General features: G+C 35.1%; 1 protein-coding gene across 1 annotated transcript in view; it reads left to right on the top strand.

Moving 5' to 3' along the window:
* GEMIN2 (gem nuclear organelle associated protein 2) overlaps positions 1 to 12,905 on the top strand; it is a 20,493-nt gene extending 7,588 nt beyond the window's left edge. Inside the window, exons 6-10 of the mRNA XM_027847423.1 lie at positions 1,796 to 1,840; positions 2,914 to 2,982; positions 11,204 to 11,314; positions 12,149 to 12,207; positions 12,648 to 12,905. Of these exons, the coding sequence (XP_027703224.1) occupies positions 1,796 to 1,840; positions 2,914 to 2,982; positions 11,204 to 11,314; positions 12,149 to 12,207; positions 12,648 to 12,687 (324 nt within the window). The 3' untranslated portion in view covers positions 12,688 to 12,905. The remainder of the gene's footprint in view (positions 1 to 1,795; positions 1,841 to 2,913; positions 2,983 to 11,203; positions 11,315 to 12,148; positions 12,208 to 12,647) is intronic.

Genomic DNA, 12,905 nt, shown 5'->3' with positions numbered 1-12,905 from the left:
TGTGTGTGTGTGTGTGTGTGTGTGTGTGTGTGTGTATGATCAAATCTAATTAAAGCAACATAATCAGATCAACATAAGTCAATATGACTACATCATTTAATAAGGATTGTATAGTACTTGTCCTTTCTCACATATTTAACATAGCCTTAGAATCAGAATTACAGTCTTGCCCAAAATAATTCATGACAGGGTGTTTTAGTTCCAGTCTCATTTGTGTTTATATAGAATTGAGTTATTATAAATTTAAGGAGTTCTAGATGATTGACCTATTAACAAGAAATAAATGGGAGTACCTTTTTTGTGCTAAGCACTGTTGATAAATACCCCAAAAAAAGGTATATATTCCCTTCTCCCCAAAAGCTGCAATATATTTGGGGAGACACACTTAATACGGGAGAAACAATTAGAGAAGAATTATGTTATAGAATGGATGTAACAGAATATTTATGCTTATTTGAAAAGTTAAGGTAGATGAAACCAAGCTGCTTGCCACTGAAAAACCTATTTGGAAAAAGAAGACAGAAAGGTGGTTTCTTTTTTACATTTAATAATTTTAATGTTAATATGTTTTTAATTAAGCTTTTCAGAGCACTTTCACATCTTTTATCTAATAGCAGTGTTTGGACATAAGATAAACAAGTGTTTGTCTTCATTTTACAATGAAGAAACTGATGCATAAGAAGGTCATGACTGGCCCAGGATTATAGAGCAAGTTAGTGATAAAGCCATAGCTGTATCTCATATTTATTGATTTGTAATCTTATGTTCTTTCAACACTTTGGATTGGGTTGCCATGGCCAACCTACTAGAGATGACCTGTGTTTAGTAAGACTAGTCCTTCAAAAGAGTGCTTAAGACATTTAAAAACCATTATGTTTTTATGAAATTATTTACTACAATACGCATAAATAAAATGCTATCTTAAGAAACAGTCACTTAGTTTTCTGTAACTCTTAATGCTATGTAGTTTTTGTTATTGGGCAGATAGGTGGCGCAATGGATAGCGCACCAGTCCTGGAGTCAAGAAACCTGGATTCAAATGTGGCCTCAGACTCTTATTAGCTGTGTGACCCTGGGCAAGTCACTTAACCCTGTTTGCCTCAGTTTCCTCATCTGTAAAATGAGCTGGAGAAGGAAATGACAAACCACTCCAGCATCTTTACCAAGAATATCCCAAAATGGGATCACGAAGAGTTGGAATTGACTGAACAACAAAATTTTTCGTTTGGCAAGTCAAGATTGACAAGCTAAATCTCTAAGCATTTCTTCATTCATAAATTTTAGCTTTGCTTGAAGACTTCTTGACGGAATCTAACCTACTTATGTGATAGGGTTTTTGTGAGAAAAGCACTTTGTAAATCCAAAATATATAAAGCCATGATATGAGCCATTATTGACCATGAAATATAAACTTTATGTAATACAAAGAAGGAAAATTAAGCACCTGATAGAAAATAAAGATATCACCGCTTATCTAAGTGCAAGTTGGTTTTTTTTTTAATTAAATTCTTCAAATACAGAACTATTGCTTTTCCAAGGAATATTCCATTTTTGTCCCTGCTTATTGCTATTTTTGGTCACTAGAAAGATACTGTATTTTTAAACAAATGCTTAATTTTTGAGAGGTCGTTGTTTTCTTGTACATCATTAGCATGTTGTAATAAACTAAAAACCAATAGAATATGAAGAACATTTTTTTACATTTTTCTTTGTTTAAATTTCTCCAGTAAAAACAAAAACTTTATATTGTTGTCATTTATCATATTTTAGTGCTGTCTTTATTTCTTTTTTACAGATTGGGTTTCCTCCCTTGCTTAGTATTGTTAGCAGGATGAATCAGGTAAAATTCATCTTAATTTAAGTGAAATCTTTCTTAAAATGTGTTTGTATATACATATATATATACACACATATGTTTGCAACATATATGTAGTACTAGGTGAAAACATGGTTTAGTTAAATTTTAGCTTTGTAGTCATAAAGAACTATATATACATATATATAGAAAGAGAGAGAGAACTAAGCTATAGACATAAATACTTAGAATTAAATATTTTATATATACACATATGCATACATACATACATACATACATACATACAGACGATAAAATGATACAACATGACATAGACAGCTGCCTTTGTAGTCAGGAAGACCCAGGTTCAAGCCCTGCCTCTAACACATAATAGCTTTGTGACCCTGGCCAAGTCATTTAACCCTCTCAGTGCTCCAGGCAACTAACTGTCTAAAACTATAAATTACAAAATTGTTTACCTGGGTAAAGGCAGTTTCATTACCTGGGGTTTTCCTATACTAATAAAACTACATGTCCAGACCAAAATAAATAAATGTTCACATGAATATGTGTTTATGTATACATGTGTGTGTCTATGAATTAAATTTCATTTATAATTATTGATAGTTTCTACATTAATGGAGAAAAAGCTGATCCTTTTGTTTTCAAATCCTTCATAAACTGATGTTCCTTTTTTATTTTTTAACTTCTGAGCCATATCCAGTAAGAATTTGACGTTTATTTTCATTACCCATTAGCATTAGGTACTTTAAGAAGAAAGAAAATTTGAAAAAAGGAAAGAAATCATTCTGTTAAGTGTAATTCACAAATATAGATTTCTTTAGATATCTCTGTATACATCCTTCCAGAGTCTGAAACTTAAGCCTGACAATTGGAACAATGAATATATCTTTGACTGGTTCTCTTGAGCCTAGTCCTTGTGGCAACTATCCACCCCCAACTAGTTACAGTACAGATGCTGTCTTCCTTTGAAGTGCATAAAGAATTAATACATATTCTGCATAAAAAAATACTGACTTAACTGTATAAAACGTATATGCTAAAATGTCTTGGATATTCAATATTTTTTCACTAATAAAATTTCTTGTTTTTAAAAGGCAACAATAACTAGTGTCCTAGAGTACCTGATTAACTGGTTTGGAGAAAAAGACTTTACTCCTGAATTGGTATTATTTTTTTCTATTTTCATAACGTAGATCACATTTTAGTTATAAAAGTCTTTATGTTGTTATACTGTCTGTGTACCCAGCATGAGTGTAAAATAATTTGGTACTTTAAAAACAGAACATGTCCAAGTGAAGTGTCACTCTTCATAATAGTTTCAGAGGACATTGTATTACTTTTAAACATTTCTACATCTCTTACGGAATTGCCTTTAGAGCCAGTTTATACAAGCTATACAAGAAAAGTAAGTCATTTTATTTCTTTAAAAATTTATGCCCTGTTTTTGATTGAAAATAAAGTCATCTGCCTTATTCACCTCAATAGACTTTGAATAACTTTGAATTGTTTACAAAAATCAAATACATCAAACAAAGGAAGTTTAGCAAAGTGTCATGACTTTAGTGCTAGTAGGAGCTTCCGATCGTCTAGTCCAATCCCTTTCACTTTACAGATGAGAACACTAAAACCCAGAGAAGCAATGACTTGCCTGGTGTCACACAGATGATAAATGGAACAGCCATGATTTAAACCCAGTTTCTCTGACTCCAAATCCAATACTCTTCCAGTGTTGCCTTTAGGATTTTACCGTAAGAGACTATCTAGTACAACCCATACTTGAATGTAAAGTGAAATGCAAAGTCCTCCTTCCTTGTGTACCCACAAGAAGCCTTTGCTTAAAGACCTCTAGCAAGATGGAATCCATTGCATTTTTTTAGTACAGTGAAAAGAGTACTGGTTCTGGAGTCAGAAGACCTGGATTGAAATCCTACCTTACATTTTTGTGATCTTGGTCATTGTCCCCTGGGCCTCAAGAAAAGGAGGGGTTGCTGAGTGATGGTAATAAAGAGAGTCTGAGGGGCAGCTAGGTGGCGCAGTGGATAGAGCACTGGCCCTGGAGTCAGAGGACCTGAGTTCAAATCCGGCCTCAGACACACAACACTTACTAGCTCTGTGACCCTGGGCAAGTCACTTAACCCCATTGCCTAATCCAATAAATAAATAAATAGAGTCTAGAAGTGGCAGTGGTGAGTGTATTTTGACTACTCTTCTAGGACCAATGATTTCGGGAGTGTGAGAGGAAGAACAACTAGTACTGGAAAGGATGACCAGGGAGGCAAGCACTAGTCTCTTTAAGTGTTAAATCTAACGGCCTCTTCTCAATCCTGATCTTTTTTACCTTAATGCAGTATTTTACTCAGTTGACTCTGGAGTACCCCTTCACTCCAGTCCATCCTCCGTATAGCTGACAAGTTGATTTTGCCAAAGTTCTAATCGTGTCATCCACCCCCTACTTCCCTTTCTGTGTGTTCAATACTCTGTTTTTGTGGTATTATCCTTGTGTTTCACCCAAAATATCATCCACTAACCATGGGGATATTCAGAGGCTCTATCCTGGACCTTCTTCTCTTTCATCTTTATGCTCTTACCTTATATTCCTCCTCCCATATGTTTAGTTACCATTTCTTTGCAGATAACTTCCAGATCTGTGTATCCAGTCTAGCCTCCTGAGCTCCAGTCTCACACACAATGTCTTAAAGGCATTTTAAACTCAGTGGATCCAAAACTGAACTCATTTATCTTCCCTCCCTCCTTGACCCCTAAATTCACTCCCTTTCCAGACTTTCCTGGAGCATAGAAGCACATGGTAGATATGAGCAGGCTGCAATATATAACTAACGAAGAACTTTTATTAAGAAGAGTAGTTCTAAATGATGTCATCAAAGAACTGTAATGACAGAAAGAAAAAGTGGGTTGTTCATGTGGCAAAAGCGAGGGACGCCAAGTGGACAGAGTGTTCCACTATACCTTCATTACATTGGGGGAAAGTGAGGAAGGCCTCCGTTACATATGGTGGATCACCTGTGGCAGATATTTGGGAGTACATGGATAAGAGTCACAGGATGAGCAGTCAAGGTTGGGTTGTAGAGCGCATCATTGGAGGGTACACCAGAATTTATGAGCTTATAGATCCATCTGAGCATTTTTTCTTTCAGCAGCATAAGATTTCCTTTTTTCAGTTTTGTTGGCAGAGTTAAAGGGTACGTGCATATTAAAGATGGTAAAATATATTGAAAAAATGGGCCTTTGCTGTTCTGGGCAATTTGGGATCAATAAAAATGCTTTACAGTTTTCCCTGAAGCAATCCAATCTGCTCTTGAAAAGCTTGGGAAGATAATCCAACTAAGCAAAGTCACCCAAGAGCATTCAAGGATGAAAACAAAATGAAGACCACAAACAGAAAAGTTGTTATAACTGTTTTCTCACATCAAGAACCACAAAACCTACCACACTTGGACCCTAAGTATCACAGACCCTTAGAAAAGAAAGTAGAAATGCCACTGAAGAGAAGCTGAATTGACCAGGACTAAAGCACTTGGATTGGATCAAATATATTTAGAGATATGTGTTAGAGGCAACAGAGGGACCTCTTGATAAGATATCTAAAGGAGAGGAAGATACCAAAGTTGTGGGGGAAAATCACTGACCTTACTCACAACATTTCAGCAGCATATATGTATATGTTATCTTCCCCAAGAAAATGTAAGCTCCTTGAGAGCAACTTTTAAGTCTTTAATGCAGTATTGGCACAGTGCCTGCATTATAGTAGACAAATGCTTGTTGATCATTTACGATGAAAGAGTGGTTTAATATCAAGCTTAAAACAAGCAATATAAACTTATAAATGAGGAAAAATAAAGACTATATGATCATATCATTAGATGCAAAAAAAGCCTTTGATAAAATGTAGCACTTTGGTTTTGAAATGAAATTAAAAGGTAACGTTCTATGCAATAGAGAAACACTAAAGCCATTCCTATTAAAAACAGGCATTAAAGGAGTATATCTACTCACTGCTCCTATTTAACAGTTTAGGACTCTTGGGCCATTTGTAAGGCATGAAAAAGAAAAGAATAGTCATTGGCAGCAAAGTTAAAACATCTCTTCAAATTGTAAACTTTAACACTCCCCCCCAAAAAATAGTCAAGAAAAATAAACAGTTGTGTTAAATTATTTTAGCAGATTAGTTGGGCACATGTAAAACAAGCCCACCAAAATTATCAGAATTTCTGTATGTCACTAAGAATGAAGATAAATAGCAATACCTCAAATGAGGATGCCAAAATTAAATATTTGGGCATTAACTGATATGAGACTGCCACAGAGAACTTTAAAATCATTTTTGTAAGGAATCGTGGAAAAACTTAATAGATGGAAGAATATTTCCACTCTTCATGGGTTGATCAAACAAAATAATTTTTAAACTAATTTGCATATTGACTGCATTAACCATCAAAATAATAATAGATTAGAACAGATAATGGTAATAGAAGAAGAAAAGATGAATGGAACAGAACAGAACAGAGACTCCAGAAATAGAATCTGATGAATATAAAAAGATTAGCGTTTGATAAACTCATACTCTAACACTCAAAAAACCCCTAAGGAAATGGAATAATTTCTTTGATGCCTTGATGATTCTGTGATTTCAGTTTTTGCTACTCCCATGGTTGCAGATTACAACCCATCCATAGTTGCTCACCTTTTGTAACTTTTTTTTTGTGTTATCCAATACTCTGGTGCTGGAGGTGTTCACTCAGTGTGCTATGGGGAAGGGATTCTTCCCCTTGATCATGAGGTTTATGAACTTTTAAAAATATTTTGAAAATTTTCAATATCTGTTTCTTTTTATAGTCCTATGTATTATGTGTTTAAAAACCTATCCCAAGAAAGGATCTGTGACATGAAAAAGGTAAAGTACCCTACTCCTACATAGCTTGACACTGAATGTTTACTATCTGGGTAGTAAGGAAGAGGCTATCAATTGTCTCTTACTTTTTTATCAGCTCTTTTTTTTTTCTGGTCATATGTTTCTCTGATGACATCTTTTCCTGTGTCATTTAACAAGGATTTATTTTCTCTGTGCCAGGCACTGTTATACAAAGTAAGGTTAAAACAACCCCTGCCTTCAGAGTGTACTATATACATTCTAATGGAGTCAACACATAAATAACTAGGTACATAAGAGAGAGAGAGAGAAAGAGTAATCTGAGAAGGGGAGGAACCAACTGGAAACCAGAAAAGGCCTCCTGCATTAGGGCCAATTTGAGCTGAGTCTTGAAGGAAGCCATGGAAACCAGGAGAAAGGAGTAAGATGGAGGGAAAGGGAGAGCACAGGAGGTGAAGGGACACAAGTACAAAAGCATAGAGTTGGAGTGTGATGTTCGAAGATCTGTAAGCAGGCTAGTATACGTAGATTATAGAGTATGTGGAGGGGAGTACGAAGTATAGGACAACTGGAAAGGTAGGAAGGGATTAGGTTATTAAAAAGAGTTTTAAATGCCTTATAGGAGTTTCTATTTGATCCTGGTAATAAAGAGCCAGTGGAGCTCATGGGGCCATGGGAGTGTGGGGTACAGTGATATGCTCAGACCAATTCTTTAGAAGACTCACTTTAGCAATAGAATGGAAGGTGGATTGGAGGGAAGAGAGATGAGACAGGGAGACCAGTTAGAAGGTTGTTGCAATGATCTGGGAAGAGGATAATACTTTTCCTGTGTAATTTCTTGTAACTTATTGCAGCTTATTCATATTGACCATATGCATGCATCTCCAGGGCCCTTTGGATAAATCTCAAATTTGGTCCTTAAGACACTGGAATATTGTAGGTTGTGGCTATGGAATGTCACCAGAACAATATTGATTTTAACCAACGAACATTTATTAAGCAGATACTGAGGCTACCAAAAAAAAAAGTGAAATAGACACTACCCTCCAGAAGTTTACAATCTAGGGAAAGGAGACAAATATGTGTCTTTGCTAGAATAGTGCAGTTTCCCAGATGACGTCCAACCCTCTCCTTATTAAATTTTTTGCAGGCCTCCTAAAACTAGTTTAGTATCAAACTTGAAAGATTTCTTCATTAGCCAAATGTAGTTAGTTTTGCATAAAAGAATAGCCAAATTGTCTCTTTAAAATTTTTAAAATAAATAAAAACAAAAAAAGGTGGGGGCAGGGGGCCAGCTGGGTGGTGCAGTGGATAGAGCACCGGCCATGGAGTCAGGAGGACCTGAGTTCAAATATGGCCTCAGACACATAACACTTAATAGCTGTGTGACTGGGCAAGTCACTTAACCCCAAATGCCTCACCAAAAAATAGATAAGTAAATAAATTTAAAGTAAGTGTGACACCTGAGTATATAGTTCAAGATGTCCTTTCGATTAAAAAAAAAAAAAGATCTCAGGGCTCTGGAGTCTGGGTTTAAGAGGCAGAAAATTGTGTGGATATTCTGGCGTTTACTTGAGACTATCGTAGCAGAGGCATAAAATAAGGTGAAAGATGATAGAATAATTTCTACTCTGGAGAGACAAAGCAAAATTTTTTCCCTCAAGATAAAATAATCCTGCCTTCTTGCCATTCTCAAGGTAAATGCCTAGGAGAATCCTAATTTATAGGTACCTTGGGCATAAGCTTCCTTGACTAGCACTTCTGAGGACTCTTCCTTAATCTCACATTTAAATATATATAAAGGGTTTAGGAAGTGCTTTCCCTGCAAAAACCCTGTGAAGTACTTCAAAAAAAAATCCCTGTCACAGATGAAACTGAAGCTCAAAAGTCAGAAAGTGTCAAAGAATTCACACTCAGGTATTCATTCTCCCAAGCCTAGTGCTCTGTCTCTACTATCCAACACTGGTATATTACCAAATGATAATAAAATTGGCCACCCTTGTTATGTAGTAAAAGTGTCTCACTAGAAGTCATTTGAAGTAAGGGAAAAGGCAACTTTCAGGATAGGTGGTTGGGGGGAATGTTTGCAGATACTTGAACTTTTAAGCTATTACATCTTATTGCACTAAGACTTGATACTAGATACACTGCTGGGAAACATGCCTTATTTGAACTGTAGGGGATTTCAGAGAAAATAGATTTCCTTACTGGTATACTTGACTAACATAATAGATGTTATCTTGAAAAGTTGTGTGTAACTAAAGAGGGTTCATGTTTTTAAAGTAACTACTATAGGTTTTTTTGTACTAGAATCAACAGATTACAAAACTGGAAGGGACCTTGGATATCTGTCCAACTCCATTATTTTTTAAAAACTTTTGATACCATTTGTCTTCATTAGTCATTACCACCACCCCACCATGACCTCCAGATTGAACTCTTACCTGTCTCTCCTACAATTCCTCCCACTTAGCCAATTGAATATATACATATTGTATGTGTGCATACGTATTGTGTATTTTATGTATGTATTAGCCATGTCCAAAAATGTGTTTTCTGCATTTAAAGTTCATCCTTCATCAGGAGGTAAAGGGTGTATTCAATCTTTATTTTTGTAGTTTGTCATTGCATTGGTCAGCATGCTGAAGTTTTTCAAAGTTGTTTTTCTCAACAATGTCATTGTATAAATTGTCATATTTCTGCACTAGTTCATAAAGGTCTTCCCAGTTGCCTCTGAAATTGTCCCTTTTATAATTTCTTATAGCCCATTTATATGCCTTTACATTTATATACTTCATTTTGTTTAGTCATTCCCCAATAGAACACCTGCTCAGTTTCTATTTTTTCAGTATAACAAAAAAAGCTGTTAAATTTTATATGTATAGAACTTTCTTTGGTTTCTTTTGATTTCTATAAACATGGGAATGTTATAGCTGGGTTAGAGCATCTGCACTACTTCCCTCCTTATAGGTCCTGATTCCTTTCCAGAATGGCTGGACCAATTCACCTATCAGTAGTGCACTAGAGCAAAATTGTCAAACATGGGGCCCACAACATTCCACCAGAACCAGATTAAAATGTAGTTGGGAAATACTTAACAAAATAAAATATAAGAAAATGCAGGTGATGTTAATTCAGGGTTTTCTAAGTCAGTATTCAGCCTGCAGGGATCCCTGTTTGATTTGGTGGCCTTTGTTCTATTTGAGTTTGACATCATTCTCCTACAGAACCAGTTTTTCCACAACTCCTCCAATATTTGCCATCCTTGCCATGCACTCTCCCATATAATAAAACTGATAAGCAAAAACATCCATTACAGAAGCTTTGTCTGACAAGGTATACATCACATCTCTGTTTTGAGTGTTTGCTTTTTGAAGTTGAATTTCATTTTATCACGATTCTCATTTTACAGATAAGGATACTGAGGCCCAGAAAGGTAGGTGACTTGCCCAAGGTTAAGAGGCAAGGTTCAAACCTGAGTTTGTGACTCCAATCTAGAGTTCTTTCTACTGTAGTTTTTTACCTCCTGGTCTAGTGGAAAGAAAGCTTAATGTGGAGTCATAAGACCTGAGTTTAAACCCTGGCTGTGCCACCTACTAGCTGTGTGACTCAGAGCAAGTCAACAGCCCTATGAGGTAGATAGTATTATATTATCATCATGCCCCAGATCGCACAGCTAGTAAATTTCTTAGGCTGGATTTGAATGCAGCTCTTTCTCATTCCAAGTCCAGCAGTCTTGTTCCAGATGACCTCTTAAGGTACTTTCCAATTCTGGATCTATGACCTCCCACTCATTACCTTCAAATTTGTAGTTTTCTCAACAATAATTATATTTTAGTAACTGATCACTTATTTGTACTTTGGACAATATAGGAGTCAGAGCATGATTGCATTTTATTACTAAGCCAACCAAATAAAACCTTTTATCATTTATGGCTGTTTAGACATATATAGTGTTGCTATTATTCTTATTTAAATATTTTATAGTTACTTTAGTTGAGATCCTGCCTCTGACACCAGCTGTTCAACCCTAGCAAGCAACTTAACCTCTTTGGACCTCAGTTTATTCATCTGTAAAATAAAAGTGTTGGACTCACTGGCTCTCATTTATAGCTCCAAATCTATGATCCTATAAATATCAACAATAGTATTTTCTTATAGATGACCTCTTTCAGAAATGATTCACTACCATAATTATAGTTGTGACATTTTAATTCAGTCTGCTTTAGTGGTATAGCCAATTCTTGTCCACATAAAGCTCAGTCATATATTGTGTTGTTTTATTATCAAAACTTGCACAGAATAAAGTCATGTCTCTTACTAGTTTAATGGTGCAACAACTAATAACTTATAGAAACTTAGATTTTGTTTTAGTGGTTTCATGATAATAGCATGAAACATAGCAGACCAAATTTATTACTAGAAGTATCAATAAAATTTTGTGGATAACTTATATATACACATGCATACATATAACTAATTTTTAATTCATTCAGGGAAGATGGCTCTATGCTTTATTAGCTTGCCTTGAAAAACCATTATTACCTGAAGCTCATTCATTAATTAGGCAACTTGCAAGAAGATGCTCTGAAGTGAGATTCTTAGTGGTGAGTTACAACTTTCTATTTCAAATGATATCTTAAATTTGTGTAATGCTTTATTTACAAAGCATTTGATGTGTTTTATATTAACAGAAAAATGCTAATTACTTTACCCTAGATGATGATGGAAAATTTAAATAAAAAAACAAGTTGAAGAATGCACTGAATTATATGGGAATTTTTCCTAATTCAAAATGTCACTGGCTTAGCTTTTTCAAGTATTCATCTATGAATAATCAAACAAGATGTTCGACATGTATAAAAAAATCTTACAATGGCCTACTAATGCATGAGTAGCAACATTTATGCGTGAGCTCCTATACCCTACATCATTATGAATCATCTATCCCTGGTCTGCCTTATTAGGAAGTAAATCCTCTAAGTTCTCTTATGTGCTTTCTCAGTTAAGTATCATGCTATAAGCTAGGACAAACCATTATTGGTTGCCCCCCTTAGACTGCAGGGACTTCTGATGCAGGTTTGCAGTTTTCAGGATTATGAATCTCTCTCTCCACTGACCTTCACAATATAGGTAACACAAAATTTATTAAGATACAGAATTTAAGTTACATTTCCTTAGCAACAGGCTAGAGAGATAGATATCTTCCCTTTCAAGCCCAGAACTATTTTTATCCATAAGGATATTTCCTTCAGGACCCTTATTAAACAAGGAATTGATTCAGAAGTATTATCCTTCCCCTTCAAGGATTTTCTGCTATGTTGTAGTAGCACAAATAATAACTTCTTCTGCAAAGCGCTTGTTTTTTGTATATTAAAAGGAAATTTGGAGGTACTGAGAAAGCAGAAATAAAATATATTTTTATTTTCCTCTTTTTCCAGGAGAGTAAAGAAGATGAGAGAATACCTGCTTTGAATTTATTAATCTGTTTGGTGAGCAGGTATAGTAAAAGCTTTTTTGTTTTTTATTTTGTACTTTATAATAAGTGCTACAAATTACTATTTTGTGTGTATATACACATATGAAATGTATGTTTTTTTATACATGTCTTGGCTATGCGATCATTTTAAAGAAGTTCAAATGTTGAGAAAGTTTAGTTAATATTAAATGGGGAAATAATAAAATGGCAGGCCTGCTTTATACTTTCTTAGCAAACATTTTGAGTTTTAAAAGAAATACATTTTACTTAGATGTCAACTTGGAATTCTAGAACATGTACCTACTTTTTAAAGTGCAAAATTATCCTAGTCCTTTAAACAAGATACCAGCTTATTGGGGTCACTAGTGATTTTTATGCCATTGCTTTTGTATGACGATTAGGTATCAATTAAATTTTGAGCCAAAGTTCTCCATGAGTCCTAAAATTTATCTTTTTAATAGGTATTTTGATCAGCGTGACCTGGCTGATGAACCATCTTGATATTAAAACAATCTTCAATAACAGAATACTTGTGATGTAAAAGAAACAAGCAGCACTACCTCTGTGCAAGCCAAACAAACAGCCCCCATGAAGACAGGTTTCATCAAAATGTCAGTGTTGTGTAAGAACCTTAAATTTGATCTGTCTTACTGAAATTGATGTCCACAGCAAGATCGGTGTTGTGTTTTAAAAGAATAAATTGGCTGAGCAGTATGTCA

This window comes from Vombatus ursinus, unplaced genomic scaffold (genome assembly GCF_900497805.2).
Source record: "Vombatus ursinus unplaced genomic scaffold, bare-nosed wombat genome assembly UNPS02015406.1, whole genome shotgun sequence".
In the NCBI taxonomy this organism is placed as follows: domain Eukaryota; kingdom Metazoa; phylum Chordata; class Mammalia; order Diprotodontia; family Vombatidae; genus Vombatus; species Vombatus ursinus.
This window is presented reverse-complemented; position numbering and strand designations above follow the sequence as displayed.